Source organism: Anopheles ziemanni, chromosome 3, assembly GCF_943734765.1.
Source record: "Anopheles ziemanni chromosome 3, idAnoZiCoDA_A2_x.2, whole genome shotgun sequence".
NCBI lineage: Eukaryota > Metazoa > Arthropoda > Insecta > Diptera > Culicidae > Anopheles > Anopheles ziemanni.
The window spans coordinates 96,745,216-96,769,160 of NC_080706.1; the positions used below are offsets into that span (position 1 = coordinate 96,745,216).

Here is a 23,945-nt window from a genome sequence, read left to right on the forward strand (position 1 = left end):
TATTGACGACTCTCTCGTCTTGAGCCGGCAGAACAGAACATTCACCGTATGTTTTGCTTTTTCCACCGGCGGAAACGACCGTTGCCCATTTTTCCCTTCCGCCTGCCAAAGGCAAAACCTTCGGACAAAGAACGGTTTGGAAGGTGATTTTTATGTTTTAGAGAGGAACTGAAATAAACTTTGAATGCACACACACATTTCACCTCGAGTGGTCAGTCGGAGGGTCCAAAATCCGTGAAGTCATTTATATGCTGGCAAGCAGTTGGCAGTGTACATCACCTTCACCGAAGCTGCACTCACTCCCGCGTGTCGGAATGATTCATTCCAAGCCATGAGTCTTCCATTGACACGACTCATCATTGTATGGTAATTTCGATAAAGAAAGTCCCTTCTCGGACATTTCTTGGTCTCAAGAAAAAAAAACCGGTCAGAATGAACTCATACATTTGCCGCATGTTCCAAAACGATGGCGAACTGAACATGCCCTCATCTTGATGATCGCGTAATGTGGGGAGGTGCGAACCGGTGACAAGGAAAAAGGTGATGTAATTCAACTCGTGGGAGAATGATGACGGTCATTTCTTACAACAAACCCTGCCCAGCAGGTTTTTCGTGATGCATTCGATTCCCTGTCGTTCCCTGAGCTCCAGGCAAAGCTACAAGACTTATCTGGTTCAAGGTATCGAAAAAAAAGAAGCTACCACTTTCTACGTGACTGCATCTAAATCCATTAGCTCCGTAAACATGGCGTGTATTTAGTGGATTAAAACACACAAATACAGACTGCCGGTCGCCGTTGGGATTTTAAACTGTTACACTGCTCGGTCGGGGAAATTCTTGTCCCATTTGTTTCCCTTTAGCTTTACGCCTTGTTTCCAGAAGAGTAGCTCTGGAACTGTGGATCGGTTGGCGACGATCAATCTGCATAAGGGCCTGTTGGTACCGTACCTCTGGCCGTATATGACCTGGTTCCCAATAGTCATAAAGTATCGAGTTCGTGAGCAATAAAAGTGGATTTTAGTGGAACATTGGAGACCTCTGCGGGAGGAGTGCGCAACGTTCCAGAACTCCCCCCCACCCCTCACACACGCTCCACCAACATTGCATTTCGAAAAGCGGAGCATAAACAGCATGAACTGAAACCCAACCCATCTCCGGGGTGTTCTGAGTTCTAAAAATGAAAACAAAAAAAAAGGCATGAAGAAGCCGCTCTCGTCGGCTCGGAGATCGTGCCGCACGGCTCGGTGAGTTGTAAACTCTAACGATAACCTTTTAGTCCGCGTCGATTTGCCTTATTTGATGGGCATTTATTGGTATTATTTTATACCAACGACTCCCCGGGGCAGTTTTCCATCCATTTCCCAGCCCTTCGGGGAGTGTCTCTCGAGCCGTAATTGATTGCTGTGTCACGTGACATCATTTACCGCAGGTTCCGCTTCGTCTCGGAAGAGGTGGAAGGTTAGTAAGTGAAGTAACCATATCTGCACTTCACCATCAGCTTCGTCATTTCACGATCCGATAGTCCGGGAAAAAAGAACGACTCACGGTTTTTTTTTCAGCACGATCATTCGTCGGCGAATGCCAATGATGGAAAGTGCATTTTCCGAAGTAGTACCAGTGCTTCAACCCGCGTTGCACCTGCAGGACGTGTAAATATTTACCTTTACTTCCCGTTCCGGCAGGTATAAAGTACGCAACAACTCGCGTGAAAGCCGTTGGCTTCCACTCGTTCGGGAGTTGTTTTTCCAAACAAACATAATGGCGCGGAGGAGCGCTAAAAAAGAACACCCTCCCGCTTCGGAAGTGTGTCACTGGTGGCATAAACAATCGCTTTTCTGTTTCGTCATCGTCAGCCGATGCTCTAACGAGCGAGGATTTATCGAAAATTGCATCATTACTCTGGCCATCGAACCGATCCACTTTTCGAGCACCAAGCCATCCCTTCCTACGTTTCCTCTTTTAAGTGTGAACACATTTGATAGCTGTGCAATCAATTTGATAGATTAAAGAAGAACTAGAATGCTCGCCATTTCCATTCAAGTGCATCTGCTTGACGTGCAATTTCCCTGGACCGACTATTAATAGGTGCGAGCTGACCCATTATCAACAGTATATCGACACCCCCTTCGGTTGTGTGAATCCACTTAAACACACACACTCAGAAACTCTGGTAGATCCTATGTTAAATACAAGATGATGGGATCTGCTTCACATCTCCGCCTCATTAGGCGCATTAAATTATGGATGTAAACGAGTAGACGCGTGGTTCAAGTGGCCGGATTGATCTATGGCGATGGTAGATTACAGGCTAATGTTCGGATTCTAAGTGGATTGAATATCACGTGCCAATGGTTTCGGTTGAAATACGACTACCATATAGCTTTAACTACAATTTCTTCCATGCTCTGAAAGGTGGCGCTTGAACGGGAATGAAATTCCCAGGGGCTCGGGGTGAACTAAATATAATATTTACTTATGTGGTTTTTCAGTTCGATTAACGACTAAAATTTCAAGTTTGAAGTCTACATACAACTAGATTAGTTGGAATGTTCTGACCATCTTCAGACAAGGGAGTATTCCCGGCGTTCTAAAAATATGCTTCAAAGTCGATGGTTCTTTTGTGTTACACAGAGTTTATACTCGATGTAACCTCTATAATCAACCCCCTCCTCACCTCCCCCCGGTCGCTTACAACAACAGTGAGCTTTTAAAAATATGAGCGTATAAACATATTTTCTAATTCTGCGACGGACTAATTGGGAGCATATGTCCGGCACGTTTCGTACCATCCTCGCGGAACGTATCGGTGTGCGGACAACAAAGTCAATCGATCGATCGCGCATTTTCCGGGTCGTGGGCGATGGGAATTAGTTCCAAATTTAAACTCCATTTGGCTCTACCTTTGCGGCTCGCCGTTAATCATTGTGGCCGTGATGGAACGCGTCGCCGTGCGTTATGTTTATGTGTTTTCTATATACCATTTGTGAAAACACACGAAAATTCACGCTACCACCTTCACCACCATCTCAGATGGCCGTGAGAATCTCCTGCTGCCCAGCATCTTGTGGATATGTGTATACGTGTGTGTGTGTGTATCCATCTCCGTGGTGTCCCTCTCGTAGACACCGTGTCCATTTGACCAGGGGCGTTTATTTTTATCCCCATCCGCAAGTGGCAGCTGTTCGGGGTACTCATCGAGACATCGTTTTTCCAACATCGGAATCGCACTACGGGAGAGAACCGAGCGGTGGGATATAGTTTTTGATTCTGTCACCTCATTTAAAAACGCTTCCAAATGGTTTTGGGGGTGTTAGTCCGAGAACTCATCGCTCTATGGAGTGGTTTTCCCGGTGACGAAAAATTCCATGTCAACGCTAAGGTCACCGTCCTGCGACGCCGTTGTCATCGCCTTGAGAGGAGTAGGAGGGACATCTGCTTACCCATTTTCCACTACTAAGTGCTACTAGGTCAAACATGTCAGGTGCCAACCGGAGCCCCGCCCTGGCCATTAACATACCGCAGAAGCGGTTCGCACTTCGTTCGAATTCCTTTCACGAATCCACAGTCGCCAAGCGCGGGACCGATGTTGTGTGAAAGTTATATTTTATTGATATTGTGATTTCCTTACGGTTTGTTTGTTTTCCTTTCCAGGAAGGGAAGGTATCGCCGCGCTATTTTACTACCGAAGGCAGGAAGGTGCGTTTTGCCGTTAGATTAACGCAGCCGAAGGGACGTGAAGACCGGGCAGATTCACTCACCGAAAGTGTCCTTTCGTCCAGGTGATGGAAATGGGTCGTCGGCTCGATCGATCCCTCCGACGTTAGTGAAGCTTACTTAGCGACCCCTTTGATTTCCAAGTTCACGAAGCGAACGATATTTGTTAGTGTTTAATTAAAAGAAAAGAAAAAACCGACACGCGAAGAGAAGGCGACACGGTAGGAAACCTATCCTGGACTAACAATCACGTCGACACGCGGGTGGTGGGAAAACCACGCCAATCTAGTCAGCCGAAATGGGTGCGCCACCTGCCAAGAAGCCGCTGGTCAACCGGAATCTAATATCCTTGAAAATTGTCCTCTTCCTGTTCTACGGTGGTAAGTGGGGTTTCAGGGTGGTTTCCCTAGAAGAGGGATTTTTTTCCAATTCCAGGAAAAGGAAGTATGATTAACGTTGTTCTATTTTTGTGCCTTTCATCTCACCTCCAGCACTAGGATGTCTCCATCCGTATCTGCAAAAGCACATGACCCTGACCGGGTTGAACTACTACGAGTCGCAGGTGATAACGCTCGTGGCTCCGCTGGTGGCAATTCTGGGACCTCTGATCATTGCCCCGCTGGTGGACAGGCTTGCAGGTCGCTCTGGAACGATGTTCGGTAAACGGCTACGTCTGCTGGCCGCCATCTGCATGATTCTCTCGGTGGTGCTCTATTCGGTGCTATTCTTTGCCGTGCCGAGGGTAGAGAGACAGGAATCGAGCCGATCGATGGTGAGCTTCGCGTGCGACTACGACGGTGCCATCATATTCCAGCAACGCTGCAGCGAGGAACGGACGTGCTATCAGTGGAAGCGCGAGAAGGTAGACCAGAGGACTGCCGTGCATTCCGAACGAACGTTGATGAACTAATGTTGATGTTTCCCTTTATGCAGATCGGACACCTTACGCTGACCAATTGCTCCTACACGTGCCAGAAACCGGTCGAGTTCGAGAACCTAAACCATCCGCACACCAAAGGGTTGGTGTTACCGTCCTCCACCGAGAGCTCCCTCGAGGACGAGGACTACGACGTCAGCGATGAGCCTCTGCCGGCACCGGAAAATCTGCTACAAGAACCGAAGGTCGAAGTGGACAAAACCCCCATTCCCGTGCCGCACATCTGCGAGCATAAGGGGGACGCGGAGCGGGAACTGTGCCACGCGTACACGTCCGCCTCAGCGTCGCTGAAGCTGTCCACGGTGTTGCGAAGTGCGGTGAATCAAGAAAACGAAACACACAGTGCCGAATGGTGCCGGTATCCGCTAGATGGGTTCTCCTGTGATATCCCCGAGAAGCAGATCATCTGGATGAAGCTGCTGACGCAATCGTCCAACTGTACGCCGAAGGTGGAGTGCGAGGTTCACGATCCGTACGACGACGAGAACAGTGTGCTATCCGAGAGCGTCTGCATGAGGGTAAGCTGGGGCAAGTTCTTGCAGTTTAGTCCTCGATCCTGAATGAGCCAGATTTAGGAATTATAACTTACTCTGGAAGCGCTTGTCTACACCCAAAGTACTGTGTAATGCATGCATTCTGGTGCTAAATCTATGCAGACAGCGACAATTCCGCTCCGAATGAATATTCTTTTTCAACTCTGTTGTTTCTTATTCCAGATCGTGGGCGATCCTGAGGCAACGTTCTGGTCGTATCTGGTGCTGCGATCCTTTGGCGATGCCTTCCTGCTGGCTGTTATAGTGCTCCTAAACGCCGCCACCATCATTGCGACTCGCGAAACATCCACCGGACGTGGTGACTTCGGACGGCAGATCGTATGGGGTGCCATCGGGTGGGGTGTGTCCTACTTTGCGCTCGCCTGGTTCCTCGAGACGTACTACGCGTACGTGGGGCTCACCCTGCTGGCCGCACTGGTGCTGCTCGTGTCGACCGGAATGCCTCTGACGCCGCCGGAAATGTGGTGGCACACGAAGTGCGGCATGGTGGCGATCCCGATGTCCGCCATTCGGCGCTACGGACCCGAGTCGGCCGGCCTATGTCTGGTGACGCTCGTCCTCGGCACGTTCTGGGCGGTGCTGGACAACTACGAGGGTGTGCTGGTGAAATCGTTCGATATCCACCCGTCGCCGTCCGATTACTACGGACAGGTTTGGAGCGCATTCGTCGTGCTCGGTGCACTTCTCGCCATACCGACGCTCTGGTACGCGGAGAATATCGTTGACTTCTGTGGCCACTCGAACATCCTCATCACCGCCATCACGACGTTCATCTTCCGCTTCGCCCTACTCGCCACAACCGACGTCGAGTGGTGGCGCGTGGTCATCGATTTCCTCTACCCAGTCACACTCGGTCTCACCTGGCTGACGATTGTGTTCTACATGCGCCACATTATGCCGCGCCGGCTCGTCACCACCGGTCAGGCACTTCCCGTAATCTTCCACTTCTGCCTGGGCCGCTGCCTTGGCGCCCTCATCGGCATGTGGACGAAGCTGGACCACCTGATCGTCACCTTCCAGGCACTGGCCATTGCCGCGTGCGTCATCTCGGCCGTTTACTTCCTGCTGTACCATCTCGTTCTAGCTCCACGATGCGCCGCCCGTCTCCAGCACGAACCGTCCGCCTCCGCCCTCAACATAACCGCTCCCGATTCGACGACTCACACCAACGGACAACAAGCTCCCCTTGCGCAGCCCGTCTCGCAGACGAACGGCAGCTACCAGCCGCTCCGGATCTACCACAACTACCGTGGCCGGAAGGGACACTTCCGCTACTAGGCGGACAGAAGAAAGCTAGCTTTAAACAAACAAGAAAAAAAACAGCTCCTGTTCATTTTTCCTAGTCCCGTTTAGATCGACGTTAGGCAGCGGAGCGGTCCATGCCATCTCCTACGGTTCGGAGACTTGTTGAGAACGATCGTTGGTACCAAATAGTAGACACAAACACACAGAAACTATCATTCGTGGTATGAGAAAGTATAGGTAGGGAATTAATTTTACGTTCAAACGCTATCCTTAAGTTGTTTCTATAAGCAAAAGTGTTCCATCCACGGACTATTTATTGGCTGACTTTCAATCAAGATCGAACGACAGCAAAGCTACATTCTGAAGGATTCAAACGAAAAACCCGCGCTCCGAATGTGGTAGGGGGGTTTGCTTTAGTTCATTTGGCCAACGTTTGATAGTTAAGTTGCAAAGCTGAGGTATTCTTTTCTATCTTCCTGTTAGTAGAACCGTGTACCGTGCAACCCGAGTGTTCGTTGAATTTTAAGAATGTTATTACACGACCTAGATTACATAACAAACACGATCGCCGACTAACGAAAAATAAGTTAAGTTGTACAATCGAATACGCTTATTCATCCAGCATAATGCACTGGAATTTTTTCTTATCGTTTCACCTTTTCAGTTCAGTTTTAAATTTATGTTCATTAATACGACTAATTTTGCCCACGCCAGAAAAGAAACAAGAATAACAGAGACGACGGAATGGTGAAATAGTATACGCAATAATATGCAACATAAAGTACAGTTTAAATGTAAAACTATTGGAAAAAATGTCCTACAGCCGCTCTGCGTTGAAGAAAAAAACATTTGAAACAAATAATTCTCTAGAGTACATAGAAATTTGAAAGAGATAAAATATACGCTGCTATCTATTTACAAGCCTGAATCTACAGCAAAAACAAAGATAACAAAATGCCTTACATGTCACTGAATGTTGAGCTTTCGAATGGAAAAGAAAAAAAGGAATGAGTGATACCTTAAACAATCGCATGTTTCGAAAAATATATAAAACGTTGAGGTTCGTCAGAGTAATGACAGAGACAGGTAGACCGGTTTAAATTGTGCAAGAACTATTCACCGTAAACCACAACGCAAGCAAGTTCAATTAAACGTGGTTCACGCTCCATTATTTCGGTCCATTGTATGTTGAAAATGAACTACGAAATCTCTATAGTTGTAAATAAAACTAAGCTATAATAGATGTGCCTGCGCGAATGACTTTTAATTCGATCGAGCGATATGTTTCGCGAACGCTTATCAGAAACCAAAAGAGCGTACGCAAATTGCTTCATCCGTTGATCCTTCGGAGGGCAGAGAGTACTCCCTATGAAGGTGATTATGAAATTTAAGCCGACGAATCCGCGTCCACGATTTGCTCCACTGATTGATGCCACGAGCCGCCGACTCGTTACCTCTGACAGATCGCCGACAGACAGACGGACACGGGGTAAGGGACGTAAGAGGAAAGGCGCTGAAGTTGAAACCGGTTTCGTTTGGTTTGCGGCAAAATAAACTACCACGCAATATTACTGTAGGTGGGACGCATTAGACGACCTCAAGTCAAAAACATAACCGAGTAGAATGGGATCTATGTGTGTTCGAGGCGATCTCTCTGCTTCTCCCTGTTCACTCTTTGTATGCTCGGAAATGAGCTGGTAACGGAATTTTATCCTTTTCATGTATTGTTTTGTGGAGTACTTCTTTTGATATGGATTGAGAGTATTGTTTTCTGAAAATAAATTGCAAACTCCCCCAGTGTTCTAGCAACAATAAGCAACATTTGCATAAACAATAAACACTCGTTTTAGTAAGCGGATCCTTTTCCGCGAGGGGGAATTGAGTTCGCCAAACCAAAACAACTACTTTCCGCTGAGAGACCAGGCGTCTCCATTGAACAAAACTCACACGATCAAAGTGGTCGTTGAGAGAAAGGGAGCGTATGAGGATCACTCGATGTGTGCGCGGATGCTGCGCGCATGTCCCACCTGTGGCGTTGAGAGTCTCCTATTCATGAGGGCTAATTCATGAGCTAACGGCTCCCGTCGTAATGGTCGGATTCGTCCGAGCCGAGACTTTCTTGGATTAGTCCATTCGGAACCTTCAAGCGCGTTTCAAGCAAAAGAGAAGCAGCACCGAAGCTTACCAGTTAACGGGCAGTTTGCTTCTTTCTCCTTTCTTCAAAGGTGGATAATTTTTACTTGTGCCTCTAGTACCTTTACTCATTAAGTGTTCTGTTTAGAATCGTTTATAACCATGCTCGAAGTGAAACAAGGAAAACCAGGCAGTTTCCGTTCATTTTTGTCCTTGCAGTAATTTACCCGCAGTTCAAATCGGTTGAAGTTTTTTGGATGCGTGGAATTTGGAAAGAATTCACGGTAATTCGCGTATCGGATGCGACGAGCGGGAAAGTGGTGGACGGAAGTGGCCGACAGACAGACGAGCTACTCTGCGGGTTATTTTTACCTTTCCCGCTAGACAGACGAGAGAGCGATACGGAGCGGAAATTTGCGTGAATGAAAAATCAGCTTTAACAGCAGTGTCACCTGTCAAAAAAAAAAAAAAAACGCCAGAAAGAGATCTTTAGTAGACCGACCGTAGGCCGGTAGTGTGTGATAATACAATCGGTGTTGTTGGCGTGTTAAACGAGAGAACGGGGAACGGGAGTGATAAAGTGACGAGACCTTGGTGCATCGTTTGCATATGCAATTTATGGTTGCCCTCATCCCCCTCATCCTCTTACTCGACCATCGATCGTTCCAGTGTAAATTGACGCAATAACAGAGACATCCTTCAATTTGGCCGTTAGGTGTGCTCGTGTGTGCATAGGAGCGTACATGTGTTTAAAACTGTCTCAAGTGGTGAAAAATTATCCCATCATCTGAGTTGCGCGGCCATTTACGTAAACGGAATCGTAATGCAGGCGAATGAGCAAAGGCGGCGATGAACGATTCGAAGGATCGCCTACTCCGCTCCCTAGGATGATGTCTCCGTTGCGCCAGTATGCGCACATGAATATAAAGTGACAGAGTCATGACCGACTGACAACGACAACGACCACGACGACAAAATCGCGGTGGCGTGTGATAAAATTAAAAATCGGAACCCCCAACCCGAAGAGGGGGAAAAAAGGCGGGAAAACCTGCCAGTGGAAAAGCGGTGCGGAGGCACACGAAAACGAATACGAATGAAATTGAACCGAAACGTTTTGGTGTCGTGCGTTGATCCGAACCGATGAACCTCGTTCGCTGCGCGATGATCTAACCGCAAACTAAATTCCGTCTCCCGACCGTCTCTGGTACTACTGGCAGTTTCGGGCACACACGTGGTCGCCGACGTTGCGGGTTTCGATGTTGGAGGTGCCTCGCAGACAATAAATAAAAATGCGAACTTTCTCCCCAAAGCCGCTGTTGAGCTACAAACGGGCTCGGCGACAAATGGATAGCAAAGGAAAAATAAAGAACGAAAAGAACATATTTTCAAACGTTGCCAGGTTTGATGGCCATCGAGTAGGAACATATTTTTCTGTACAAGGCTCCCAAATATATTCATATTAATCCTAAAGAAACATGAGAATTATGGGTTGACTGCTTTGCAACTCGTTGAATGGATGCAGTTTTCTTCTATGGACATATTCCCCCGACCATCAGGCGGCACCAATTCTCGGACTTCAGGGTTTCACTCTGAGAAGATTTGGCCACGGACTCGGTACGAGTGATGATTATTATGGGCCAGAAAAGATGTGCATGCGCAGCTGACTCGCTCCAAGGGGCACACATTTGGCACGGAAAGTAGCCATTCGGTTCCAAGCGATGCTGTCAGAATCGTGTCACGTGTACGCCTCATTGCATATTGCAAATTGATTCATACATCTACATCTATATTTTGCATCCTTTCGTGGTAGGCTTTGGACTGGATTTAGTGCCAAACCTAGACAGATTACGATGAATTCCTAAAATCGAAAAGAAAAAAAGAAATTATTAATCCATTTTCAATCGAAGTCTATTTCAGACGGTTTTAGAGTATTTTACGGTCTTATACCTGTAAAAGTTAAACATATTCCGAGCGGCAGCAACCTACCCTAACAGCATTTTATATTGTTGATTAAGGGTTAGCTGATTACAACCAGCTGCTATAACAGCTGAAAAAGCTATAACATGCGTAAAATGCAATAAAAAAACACGATTCCTCATTTTTAACCACCGAATTTAAAGCAAAATCTGTTTTCAATATCATGAGCAAGCGCTAAAAACCTTGTTTTAGGTTAAAATGCCTTTGTGTTGCGATGAAAGTAATAAATGAAAACGACGAAGGTGTCCTAGATCAAACGGTTCAGCCGGATACATTTTGACAGTGTTTAATTTCGTCCCCATTATTCATATCGTACGCTCGCCGGCCGGCTTGCGGTTGCTTGATTCCGTTTCTATTTTCTTTTTCTTTTTTCTAGGTCAAAACAAGGAAGGGGATCAACAAAAGATAAAGTGCATTAGATTTAATTTTAGCTCTTTGCGCCGGCACGAGCCGTAAAACCGAGCCGGTGATGGAGGATAAAAAGCTGTTCGAGAGCAAACACAACCTCTCGCTAAAATGTGTCCTGTTCCTGTTCTACGGAGGTGAGGAGCAAGGGGAACCGACGTGAGGGGTGTAAATGTCCACTGATCCCGTGTCTTGTTTATGTTGTAGGTCTGGGATGCATCTATCCCTTCCTCCAGTCGAACATGTCCCAGAAAGGGTTCGCGTACAGTGAGATCTACTGGATATCGGTGATCATTCCGCTGGTAGCGCTGCTGGGTCCGATCGTGTTCGCGTTGGTCGTGGACAAGTGGGCCACCAAAAATGCGTTTGCTTACGGAAAACGGTTGCGTATCTTGACCGCCTTAACGCTGGTCGCGTCGATTGTGCTGTACGTGCTGCTGATGTTCGCCGTCAGCCGAACACCTCCGCCGGAAGCGTGCGAGCCGCAGGTCAGCTTTCTGTGCAACCGGAAGGGTGCCTCGATCGTGCAGGAGAAGTGCTCCGACAGTGGCGTCTGTCATGATCGGACGGGTCGGAAGGTACGAAAGTTGATGTCGCTAACGTAAGGAGGGTGGCGTGTAGCCAAAACATGTGTTTTCCTAAATTTTATCTCTGCTCCTTAGGGTGGGCTGTTAAATTTGGAGAACTGTACGTACACATGCCAGCAGGAGAAGCAGTTTGAAAGCAATTGCTACGCCCGGTTGTCGGTTGTCAAGTCGGCACAGTTGGCGTGGGAGCAAGCAGCCGAGCAGGCTGACGATGGGCTGGTGCTGGACCTCGGCAGTGGACAGGGTACGATGGAGCGAGATTCCGACGGCGATGGCATTCCAGACAATCGGGATACGGACGACGATAACGATGGAATTCCGGACACGCAAGATCCGGACTCGAGCAATGATCTGGACGGCGACGGTATCCCGAACGAGCTCGATCCGGACGACGATAACGATGGCATTCCGGATGAAAAGGATGACGACGATGATAACGATGGCATCCCGGATGACCAGGACGTGGACGATGACAACGATGGCATCCCCGACACGTTGGAGGGTCGGGCCAAATCCAACGATCTCGATGGTGACGGAATTCCCAACGATCTGGATGATGATGACGACGGCGACGGCGTCCCGGATGCGCAGGATGATGATGACGATAATGACGGCATCCCCGACGATAAGGACCTGGACGATGACAACGATGGTATCCCGGATGCGCTGGAAGGGAAAGCCCGTACGAACGATCTGGACGGCGACGGCATCCCGGATGATAAGGATACGGATGACGATAACGATGGCATCCCGGATGCAGAGGACGATGACGACGACAACGATGGCATCAAGGACGCGGACGATGTCGATGACGACAATGACGGTATTCCCGATGAGCTAGAGGCCAAGGCCCGAACGAACGATCTCGATGGCGACGGAATCCCCAACGATCAGGACCCCGATGACGACAACGATGGCATTCCGGACGAGAAGGATGACGACGATGATAATGACGGCATCCCGGACGACAAGGATGTGGACGATGACAACGATGGTATCCCGGATGCGTTGGAGGGCAAGGCTAAATTGAACGATCTCGATGGTGATGGAATTCCCAACGATCAGGACCCCGATGACGATAATGATGGCATTCCGGACGCGGAGGACACTGACGATGATAACGACGGCATTCCGGATGCAGAGGATGCGGACGACGATAACGACGGTGTGCCGGACGTCAAGGATCGGGCCAATGCCACGGATTTAGACGGAGACGGTGTCCCAGACGCGGAAGATGACGATGACGACAATGACGGAATTCCCGATGCGGAGGACACGGACGATGACAACGATGGCATACCGGACGAAAAGGACCTCGACGACGACAACGATGGTATTCCGGACGCACTGGAAGGTCGCCCGGTGACACACGATCTCGACGGCGATGGCATTCCGGATGACGAGGATCCGGACGATGACAACGACGGTATTCCCGATACGGAGGACGACGACGACGACAATGACGGTATCCCGGACGCCGAGGACGTCGACGACGACAACGATGGAATTCTGGATATACACGACCCTGGCCAGCGGAACAAGAACGACCTCGATGGGGACGGCATCTCGAACGACGAAGATCCGGACGACGACAATGATGGCATTCCGGATGAGCAGGACAGCGACGACGATAACGATGGCATCCCGGATGCGGAGGACGACGACGACGACAACGATGGCGTGCCGGACGCCCAGGAGACAGTGGTTGTGGCGAATGCCATCGTGTGCGTCGATACGGACGTCGAAGACGATGAGTGCCATACGTACAGCGATGGAATCCTGCCCGTCAAGGCTACCTTCGATGCCTCTGGTGAAAAGGATGCTGGCGATGAATGCAACTATCCGTTAGGTGAGGTTCAGATCCCACAGAATTGTCATATTTTTACTTAAACTACGTTGTGTTCTTCCGATCTGTAGATGGCTTCCGGTGTCCTGTGGATAAGGCTTGGGTTAAAGCACAGCCAGTTGGATGCAAGCCGGTGGTGCGTTGTGACATTGCCAATCCGTACGATGACGAGGGCAGTCCGCTGCACGGTACGACGTGTGATGGGGTAAGTCAAGACACAGATGTCACATCTTGGACCTGAACGAACCTCTCAACCTTCCCATTTTTCGTTTTGCTTTCTTCGGTATAGGATGAAGACAACGATGGTGACGACGACGAGGGTGACTCGACGTTCTACTACTACCTCTCGGTGCGATCCCTGCTGGATTTCTGCCTGCTCGGGGGCTTAACGTTGCTGAACACGATCATCGTGATTGCGACACGCGACCCAGCGTCCGGTGTGGCCGACTTTGGCCGCCAGCTGGTGTGGGGTGCTGTCGGTTGGATCATCTTCTTCAACGACGATGCGGAACAGCCGTACATGCTGTTCGTGTTGCTGTACACCACGGCCGCCGTGATCCTGCTCAGTCCACTCAAGATGGACCTGTCGCCGGCCGAGGACTGGTGGCAGCTGCGCACGGCGCCGCAGAAGTTTATGTCCGCGCATGCCTGCCAAAAGTACTTCCGGCGTTGTTTGTTGCCGTTCCTGGTTGCGATTGGCTTGGGTTCAATGTGGAGCGTGATCGATTCGATCGACGAATCGCACATGACCAACCTGCCCAAAACGGACGAGACCGACCAGGACGATGGCCAGCGATCTAGTCTCTTCCAGACCATCGTACGCACGATGCTTCTCGCTGGCGACTTGCTGGCCATTCCGGTGCTCGTCTTTTCACGACGCATTATCGAAACAGTCGGTACGTGTAAGATCCTGGTTGGAGTCTTCCTCTCGCTTGTCGTCCGCTTCATTCTGTTGGCCTTTCTGCCCTATGCGTACTGGGATGTCGTCGAGGATTGGCTGCTGCCGACCACGCTCGGACTCACCTGGGTGACGCTGGTGCTCCACTTCCGTGATATACTGCCCCGCAAGGTTGCAGCGTTCGCACAGGCCCTACCAGTGATCGCACACTTTGGGCTCGGCCGATTCTTCGGCGCTCTGATCGGGATCGAGCATCAGTACGAACGGCTGGAGAAAGACTACGACATCCTTGCTGGCGTACTGTTCGCCGTCACTATCCTTAGCGTCGTGCTGTACCGATATCGCGAGATCGTGCTCAACTTTCTCGGCCAGTATATACCGGCGCTGAAGCCGGGCGACGCCAACTGCGCCTCGAGTAAAGCTAAGGGAGAGACGAATGTGTAAAGGCCGAAAGCTTTTGCACGATGTTGTTGCACTGAGGAAGATCATGTGTTGGTTGGTTTACCCCCGACGAAAAACATTTAAGGGTTTTGCTTTAGTTACCAAATTGTTATCATAATAAATAGTTTGTTTAACAAACGGGTTAGAGTTCAATTGAAATGATTTCGAACACAATACTGAAGTGCAAATTAATTTTGAAACTGTTTGGTTTTAATAATTCTAATTTATTTCTCCATGGAAATAGTTTTACGTTACATGTTTAAAGTCGATAACCTAATTTTGCGTATGTACAATGTAAAACTAATAAGAGGCAAACTACTACGGCATACATATACTTATTCGTGTAATAATGATCCTTGATCACTTCATAAAAATGAAATTTGTAGCTCCCTCGGACATCTACGCAGATTCTTCAAATGGCCCTACTTGCGATGAACTTGAGGAATTTTCCTGCACCTAACTAACTGAATGGGTTTTATCATTTTCATCAGTAAGAGATATTTCCTTTTCAGCAGTATCATCATCGTTGGAACTACCCAACTTGCCAACTTTTAACGTTGACTCTTCTACCGTACTGTCAGTAACTGCGTCTGCGAATTCAGCTGTTGAACTCGACAAATCGTCAAACAACATTTCATGCGACGTGCTCTTCGTTGCTTCTACCACCTCCTCATCTTCTTTAAGAGAACTGCTACTAGACAACTCATCCAACGGAATGTCATCCTTAGTTGGCGTCGCTCGACTTGCTTCGATTGGGTCGTCTATAGCTTTTGTTGCTGTTTGTCGGTTGGATTCTCCTGAAGTTTTCCCCTCTACAGAATTCTCTTTCAAATCGGTGTTATCGACTACTTTTACCTCATTTCTAACTACTTCACTGCCTTTTGAAACTTGTTCCACCTCATCTGTGTCTCCCTTTCCCTTATCTATGACTTCCGTCGATTGCGAATGTTGTTCTTCAGTATTGCTATCGTTTTGTACAGTGTTATCTACTACGGGAATTGGCTCAGCTATAGAATCATTTGAAACTTCAGATAAATCTTTTTCTTTAGTTTCAGTTTCCTCCTCGGGTGAATCTATCGGTTCTAGGCAAAGCATAGGATCGTCATCGACCATAGGATCTGGCAACTCGTTCGCACTCGGAGAATCCTGTTGCACTTCTTGCTGGTCGGAATTCTCCACATCTTCCTCAACTTTCTTTCCTTCCTCTATATCGGACTCAACATCGGACTTTTTCGTCGAAAAATTTTCTGTGGCATCCAACAGTTGTTTGCCGTCTTCTTGTGTCATAACGTTAGAAATTGGCTCAGATTCATTTGATTTTACACTCTTCTCACTGGCATTTGAAGCCCCTGTATCATGTTCTCTTTCCCCGTCGCTCTTTTGTGCTATCTGTTCATCGATTTCATTGACCCTAGTTTCAACTTTTTCTGAATTGCTTCCCTTTTCCTCATCTACTACCGACTTCTCGATTTCTTTTGCGACCTCTATCTGATTCGAATCATTTTGCTCAACCGAATTCATCGCTTCCATCGGTTCCGTTGCGTTTGGCTCATCAGAAACTGTTTCATCTATCATTTCTTTTCGTATACAACTTTCATGAATGTCTTTGGTCGTAGAATCTGTCTTTCCACCTTCAGGTGTGGTTTCCATCTCTGTGTCCTCATGCAACCCTTTTGGGGCCTCTTTCAGTTCATGTTGTTCAACAGAATGCGCCACTTCCATCGGTTCTGATGTTTCTTGCTCAACCGAGGTGACTGATGCATCTTTCTCAACAGACGAAACTACTGATTCTTTTTCAACGGAAGTGTTCTCATGCATCGTTTGTTGTTCCAAGGAATCTTCATTGGACACTTTGCTCGCTGCATCTTTGTTTTCGCCCTCAGAAATTGCATCGGGTGTTATGTCCTCATTCGACACAGAGACATCCATTGCTACAGGGACTTCCTCTTTTTGTTCTGAATCCATCTCTTCTGTCTGTTCTGTTGCTGTTTTCTCATCAGAGGCGATCGAAGCTTCTTTCTCAAGGGTAGCGATTGCTGCTTCTTTCTCAACGGAGGCGATTTCTTCAATCGTTTCTTGATTCAAACAACTTTCATTCGTGCCTTTGATAGTTGAATCTTCGGTTTTTGCCTCAGAATCGGTATTCGACTCGGTTTTATCATCCGATGCCTCCATCTTCTCTGGAACATCCTCGTTTCGTTTCGATTCGTTTTCGTTTTCCTCTGCAGAAACAACGTTATCCACCCGTTCTGTTGCTTCTTCCTCAACAGAAGTGATTCCACCCCGTGTTTCTTTTTCCAAACAACTTTCATTCGATTGTTTGATGGTTGAACCGGTAGCTTCTTGTTCCGATGTTGGTTTCGGCACTGTTTCCTCATTCGATGATACTGACACTTCCATTGCTTCTGGAGCTTCATGCTGCTTAGGTCCAGCTTTGTTTTCCGCAACCGAACTGGTCACGTCCATTGACTCCTTTGGTTCTTTTTCAACAGAGACGACTGATTGCTCTTCTTTATCAACGACGAGTCCATCGGTCGTTTCGGTTTCCATCCAATTTTCATTCGTTTCTACGAGTGTTGGATTTGTCTTTTCTCCCTCTGTCGTTGGTTTCTTAGAGGATCCGTCAACTGAAACTTCTGTACAAGTTTTATCGGTAACACTTGAGCTTTCTTCCGTAGATTTTGAGGCCTCCACAGTTACATCACCCATGGATGAGTCTCCATCAATTTGCGACTGATCGTCCACTGTTTCGATACAAAGTAGTTCGGAAACATCCTTTTCCGAAATCTCAACAAGCTCCGTCTGGTTCTTAGCAGGATTTAAAGCATCACGCAACACATCCGGCATTTCAAGCGAGGTAGCAATGTCAGCATCTGCAGATTGTTTCTCGTTCAAAGTTGGATCTGCGAATATGGAAAGTTGAATACCATTACTGAAATGAACAATAAGGGTGTTAACAATAAGGGGGTACTATTTTTCTATGGTTCGTAAAGTTTATTGGGTGAACAAAGTAGTTGGTAACGCAATCATAAATGTTTGAAAAAGTAATACTTACCTTTCGAAGTTCCATCGTCCTCAAGAGCTTCGGTAGTTTCAACCATACTTTCGGTTTCATCCATTTCAATAAGTTCGACCACATCATCAGGATTAAAACAAGTGCTCGCTCCAGTGCTTTCTTCGATTTCTTTGCGGTTTTCAGCTGTGACATTGGCACTCTCGTTCTCCTTTCCAGTGCCTTCCTGCGTTGTATTGCTTTGAGCTTGTCCCGGTGCACCGGACTCAGTAGATTCTGCGTTGCTACCAGTTGATCGAACCTCTTTTGCAGTCGTCTGCAGGCTCTCCGAGGATGATGATGAGTCAAGCTGCCATGAAACGTTGATATCCCCAAAAGCATACGAAATTGTTTTTTCTACAGTTGTCGTATTTTCTGCAATGGGCTGTTTCTCCGCAATCGGTTGCGCCTTAGTCGGACGGTTAACTGTTTCGCGAGGAAGATTACTCTTACTAGCCGCACTGGGAGCTTTCTTCACAGCTGGCTTTCCGTCACCGACACTTGTTTCTTCATCGGAATCCAACTGAATAACTGTAGTATTCTGCTCGATGATCTCACAATCGTCATCGTCCTCGCTGTCCTCAGGGTTGCGATTGCTGCTTGCACCCTTCGTCATATAGTCCGTTTCCTTGGTAAAACCCATCTTTTTCACATCCGCCATGCAGCGATCTTGCAACTCCTGGAAGCGTCCTATGCCGTACTTCAACAGATACGCCACGTGGATAAATAGTTCCTTCATGTCGCGCAAATTACGAATATTTTTGAAAGAATTCGATTGCGTCAGGGAATGAATTTTAACAATGATATGATTGCAAGATTCCACACTGCCTAGTAGCTTCTCCTCGAAATCTTTCCGGGCTGCCCCTAGCGGAGAATTAGCGTGCGGTCCAGCAACTAATCCTCGCAGCATTTGCAGTACTGGCAGCTGCACCATGGGACTCGACGAAGGAGGCGTTGCTGGTTGGTTCCCAGGACGAGATGCCGCATTCGCTGCCAGTGCTACTGTAACTGGACGTGGCTGTAGCGGTGGTAGAATCCTTTGGTATGGTTGCGGGCGCTGCCCCTGAGCTCGAGCTCGAGAGCGCTTAGCATTCCGTTGCGCTGGCTGCTGTAGCTGTAGCTGTTGCTGTTGCTGCTGTTGCTGTTGCTGTTGCTGTTGCTGTTGCTGTTGCTGTTGCTGTTGCTGCTGTTGTTGTTGCTGCTGTTGCTGCTGTTGTTGTTGCTGCTGTTGCTGCTGTTGCTGCTGTTGCTGCTGTTGCTGCTGTTGCTGCTGTTGCTGCTGTAGCTGCTGTTGCTGTTGTAACTGCTGGTAATGCTGTTGCTGTTGTAACTGGTGCTGCGTGTGCTGCTGGAACTGCTGCTGGTACTGTTGCTGCTGTTGCTGCTGCTGCTGCTGCTGTTGCGGCGTTAGTTGATGTACCTGCTGTTGGGGTATATAGGTGAGCGGTTGCTGAGGTAACATCATTGCATTTGGGGGTTGTTGTGGAAAGAGCGGAGCAAAAACTGGGGCCATCGTTGGCCTGACCATATTTGCCTGTGGCATCTGAGAGCTGGGCACCATGTTTGTACGATTTGGCGGAAGTTGCACGGTACGTGAGACTGGATGTTGCTGTAGCAATGGTGCCACTGTCTCAGATGCTGCGTAATTGGTTGATAAATCTGGCACCGGTATGGTTACACCTACCGTTGACGCTGGAGTGTCTGACGTTTGACGGCGCACTTGTATCAATTTCCCATTTGGAAGACGATAGGTGCCTTGCTGCGCTGCCGAATGTAGATCCACGCGGAACCCGTTAATCGTATGATATACAGTCTGAGTATTCAACTGCTTGTTAGAAGCAGTCGAAGTCAGTCGAACCAATTGGGATTGCGCATCCGCAACGGATTTGGCTTGCTGGAATGATTGGGGAGATGATGCTGTATCTGCCGATGCTAGACGAACGGTCACCGATCGTCCCATTGAGTTGTGTAAGATCGCTCTAGGCTTCGCAGCCGAAGAGCTAGTGGACACTGGGATGTTTGGCAGTGTTTCGACGAGCGATGGGCCAGAACCTGAGGGGGTAATGAAGTTGCCGGGCATATTATATACCGAACCTACCGCTAAAACACCAGAATTAGCCGTTTGACTAGCCGCGACTGATGCTCTGGCTTCCTCCATCTGAGTAAACATGCTCATTATATCTGGCGTGCATACTACTTCGTTATCTCCTGTCTTGGATTTTTTCGGTGGAGGTGTCTGGAGCTGATGCTCTTCGTCCGACGTCCGTGGCTGCTTTTGCTTAAGCTTCTTCTGTTGCTTTGATCCTGACGACCCCGATGGTTTTGCCGATGAATTAGACATCGAAGAAGAGGCGGATGGTTTTTCCAACCCTAAAAGCGATGGCGACAAAGGTGGTATAAGCACCATTGGTTTTAGCAATTTATCCTTCTTACTGGTACCATCTGCGCTCCGTCCGCCGCTATTTTCATTCCGAATGTGAGCAAGAGGCACGTTATCCGCATCGTCCTCAGCTCGTTTGGACTGCTTTTTACTACCTGACTGATTTGCTGCTTTCGAACGGCTTGATTTACTGGGACAGCATGTTGTGAGATCCTGCTTCAACAGAGCATGAACAGCCGTCGGTGAGAGATGGTGTTGTGATTTTACGTCCCTAAAATCATTCGCCAAATATCGATAAGAATGCAGTGGACAGTGCGAAACAGAATCATGCGACACTTACTTTTTTTGCTTTTCGATGAAATTCATTAGTGCCCAGTGCTGGGCACGAAGGTGCCACATTATCTTTGGAGCACATCCAAAGCAGTCCCAGTTTTCATTGCGCGCTATGTCCTGCACGCAGTTCTTGGACAGGTTTTTTAAGATACAGCTCTTGCAAAACACATACGGACACTTTGAACAACAATACACCTCACCGCCTTGGCCACACCAGCGACAGTACAGTTCGCTGCCATCTTCACCCTTATCAAACTCGCCACTATTGTAGAAAGCATGGCAAGAACGACAGTGGGTCACGCGCAGTACCGGATGCATCCGGATGATGGCCTCGGAAACCGGAGCCGTTCCGATGTGGGTTTGACAAGATGTACAGTGAACTTTTGATTCAGCTATCTTACTGACATTCGGATATAAGCGCATAAAATATCGCTTCTCCGCCGGGTCAGTATCACTTTCGAACGATAGCCGAAATCCTGTAAATCACGGAAAAGAGCAATTGGATTAGATGAAATTACACTTTAGTTGATTGAGCCGGTATATTGAACAAAAGCAGGACAACGCTTATTTTGTTAGTCAAAACGGAATGGAATAGAAAAATGATAAATCTCAAATGGCATTCGTGGTCTAATGCCAAAATAAGCATTCTACTGAGACGCATTAAAAAATGTTAAAAGTAAATTCTTAACACAGTAATAAGAAAATAAACACTATATGCCATTTAGTGATAAAATTAAAATTTCAAAAATATGTTTCGAAAAAATTTGACGGTCACTGTACTGAGCAGCAAACTAAAATCTATCAGAAGTCATGCGACTCGGGTTTGGCAGCAAAACGCTGCCTGCTACGCGGGGTTACGCCGCTCACTTACCATCATCGTCGTAATATTCTTCCGTCATGCTGGATCCTCAAGTGATTCAATCGAGCTCCGAGAAAACGGTTAGAAATGTAATTCAGCTCCTTTTATTGCTTCACTACGTACACTAGCAGGTCACGATTCAAACACCGTATCTTAGAGAACGCAGAAAGGTTTGACACGATTTGCTTCACGCTTGAAAATAACAGCACAAGGCGTCGCACATACTTTACCTAAAAATGGAGGCAAATTGACAGCGTCTCCGCGGATTATTCGAGAAAAAGGTTAGATCGGCTGACATTAGCACCACTACTGGCATAGTAGGCGTTTTTAGGATGTACATACTCGTATGTGTTTGTGCTATCCGGCGTAGAAAGAGCAGTACAATCGTTCATATCAAGTGCCGGAAAAGAGATGCAAGAGCTGACGTTTACCAGTTGTCAAACTCGCAAAACTTTTGAAATGTCAGTTTTTCGTCAAATGTCAAATGCTTCTGACAGACTTCATCCGTATTTTCGAAATGGCCGTTAAACAAATTGAATGACAGATATACAATAGATGGAATATGGTTACTTTTATAAACGTTTGAAAATGGATAAACAATGAAAACAAAATGAACTTATATACTCACCAAACAAAGCTATACCTCATTGTGAATTTACGTTAACCACTTAGACTGGTGCCAGTGCTTTGTTGCACGTTATTTTACCGAACGTTAAATTTGCAAGTGTTTTTGTTATTTTTAGAAAGTTAAATGAATTTAACAGTAAGAAAGTTGTATGAACATGACTATCCCTCAAATAACTTCACAGATATGACCGGAAGCTCCACCAGCCAATACCCCGGCATCTTTTGGGCCCTGATTGATTGACTTGATCTTGTGGGATAAATGAGTATAGTTTGCGAGGATAGTAGCACATTTTAACGGTATAGTCAGCTGCTTGTACCAAAGACGTACCTACGACCAACTTTGGGACCCAAGATACTGAATTGCTGAATCGTTGTGCCACTATTGTGCCATGAGCATCCTCCAAATATTCTTAGTATTTTTTCATTTATTTTTGCACTTCGTTGAAGGAAGAAATTCTTTTTTATTTTTCGATTTGCTTTCTCACTCTGTGTTGCAGTTACAACGACACATGTTTTATTTTAGTTTATTTAATTTGAGTAAAATGAGCGTGAAATAAATAATTATGTATTAAGTAACGTTTTGAAATATTATATTTTTGTTACTTCTGTTAATTATCAACAGGGGTGCCCATGGTGCAGCGGTAGCGCGAGGAAACACCACGCCACAGGTGTGGGATCGAATCTCGAATCCGGCACCCTCCGGTATAACGAACGGCAGACCAACGATCTATAATATACCGTCGTTCGGTCACAGTAACTCTCTTAAAAAAAATTGCCACATGAAAAAATATTATTAATTAAGTAATAAAATTTAATAAAATTTATTGTAATTTTTGGCAGCACTGGATCTTTGGTTGTCAAGCAAAGGTGACGTTGGGTAGCTCACAGAAGACATTCTAAAATAAACAACAACAAAATTGCCGCCAACAAATGAGTTCCTTTTGAGTGCTGTGATGTGGTATAGTGATGAGAATAACAACTCTTTTTATAGATTTGAATCAGAGTGAATAATCATCATGATGATTCGAATCTTTAAGTCACTTTTTTTGTGATTGTGAAAACGTGTAAAATGATTTATTAACCTTCGAGGTTAATTCGAAACTGGGATTCGAATCACAACTTGGGATTCGAATCTCTATGGCGACTAGCGACTCTTTTACCAACTCGTTCATTCTTTTGGGATTCGAATCCCAGTTAAGGATTCAAATCAAAGGGAGTCACAAAAACTATCTATTAAGATTTAAATCGTTCATTCAATATTAAGATTCGAATCACTCACTCATTCTCACTCTGAGCGCACATCACTAATTTGGTAAGTACCACACTTCCCTTAATTCGCGAATCGCGATTCGATTCAGTTGCTCCGCACATTTCAACCGGGATGTACGCGTCGCGGGCGTGGTAACATAGAGTTGCAGTGTTTCGATTGTACGTCACTGCGCTTTGTCTGCAGAATTGTACAAATTAGTTGAAGGTTGGTTGAACCAATCAACTCCGGTAGTCGTTCGTGATTTGGATTGATAGCAACTGGATTATGAAGGCAATTTTATTATGGTAGAAATGCCATTAAATGTGCAGTAAATATCTGGGACCGTCTCTTTTTCGTCAAAACCGGTTTTTGCAGTGTTGGTGGACAAGCTTGTTTATGTGTGTTTATCAATCTTGCAAGAACTTGGCGATTATCTTTAATTGTGCCGTCGAAAAGATGGTTCTGAGGTGAAGTGGAGAGTTTTATAATCGCAAGAAGCAAGCTGTGATAAAACAACAAACACACCAAAGAGCAAACAGTGTCCCATTGAAGGAAGAAAGATAAACGACGCACGTGATTTAGTCTAAAAGTGATAAACAAAATGCAGTCAAAGTAACTAATGAGTCGAACGGAATTCGCAGACATGACTTCGCTGATGTTAAACATTATTCGACACTAAGCCGGTGTTTGCAGAAATGGGAAATATGT

At 46.9% G+C, this 23,945-nt stretch overlaps 3 protein-coding genes across 3 annotated transcripts; 2 read left to right on the forward strand and 1 right to left on the reverse strand.

The window, feature by feature from the left end:
* Positions 1–4,012: 4,012 nt before the first annotated feature.
* Positions 4,013–6,483, forward strand: LOC131288766 (uncharacterized). Its single transcript, XM_058317940.1, has 4 exons — positions 4,013–4,094; positions 4,206–4,576; positions 4,648–5,169; positions 5,368–6,483. The coding sequence occupies exons 1-4, from the start codon at positions 4,013–4,015 to the stop codon at positions 6,481–6,483; spliced, it is 2,091 nt and encodes a 696-aa protein (XP_058173923.1).
* Positions 6,484–11,029: 4,546 nt separating this feature from the next.
* LOC131288232 (uncharacterized) lies at positions 11,030–14,740 on the forward strand. Its single transcript, XM_058317348.1, has 5 exons — positions 11,030–11,102; positions 11,173–11,543; positions 11,628–13,401; positions 13,470–13,603; positions 13,688–14,740. Exons 1-5 carry the CDS (start codon positions 11,030–11,032, stop codon positions 14,738–14,740), a joined length of 3,405 nt encoding a protein of 1,134 aa, XP_058173331.1.
* Positions 14,741–15,193: 453 nt separating this feature from the next.
* On the reverse strand, positions 15,194–21,488 carry LOC131285963 (putative mediator of RNA polymerase II transcription subunit 26). The gene is made up of 6 exons (XM_058314816.1): positions 21,374–21,488; positions 20,510–20,978; positions 20,223–20,440; positions 19,474–20,159; positions 17,793–19,212; positions 15,194–17,640 (listed from the first exon to the last, which is right to left on the reverse strand). The coding sequence occupies exons 1-6, from the start codon at positions 21,399–21,401 to the stop codon at positions 15,194–15,196; spliced, it is 5,268 nt and encodes a 1,755-aa protein (XP_058170799.1). The 5' UTR covers positions 21,402–21,488.
* Positions 21,489–23,945: the final 2,457 nt, after the last annotated feature.

Excerpts from the sequence above, each read along its gene's own strand:
- LOC131288766 (XM_058317940.1), top strand. The coding sequence starts at position 4,013 with ATGGGTGCGCCACCTGCCAAGAAGCCGCTGGTCAACCGGAATCTAATA. Across the intron at positions 4,577-4,647 it reads ATCAGTGGAAGCGCGAGAAG|ATCGGACACCTTACGCTGAC; the intron begins GTAGACCAGAGG and ends CCCTTTATGCAG. Across the intron at positions 5,170-5,367 it reads CCGAGAGCGTCTGCATGAGG|ATCGTGGGCGATCCTGAGGC; the intron begins GTAAGCTGGGGC and ends TTCTTATTCCAG.
- LOC131288232 (XM_058317348.1), top strand. The coding sequence starts at position 11,030 with ATGGAGGATAAAAAGCTGTTCGAGAGCAAACACAACCTCTCGCTAAAA. Across the intron at positions 11,103-11,172 it reads CCTGTTCCTGTTCTACGGAG|GTCTGGGATGCATCTATCCC; the intron begins GTGAGGAGCAAG and ends TTTATGTTGTAG. Across the intron at positions 13,604-13,687 it reads ACGGTACGACGTGTGATGGG|GATGAAGACAACGATGGTGA; the intron begins GTAAGTCAAGAC and ends TCTTCGGTATAG.
- LOC131285963 (XM_058314816.1), bottom strand. The coding sequence starts at position 21,401 with ATGACGGAAGAATATTACGACGATGATG. Across the intron at positions 20,441-20,509 it reads TTCATCGAAAAGCAAAAAAA|GGACGTAAAATCACAACACC; the intron begins GTAAGTGTCGCA and ends GAATGATTTTAG. Across the intron at positions 20,160-20,222 it reads ACGGAGCGCAGATGGTACCA|GGTTGGAAAAACCATCCGCC; the intron begins GTAAGAAGGATA and ends CATCGCTTTTAG.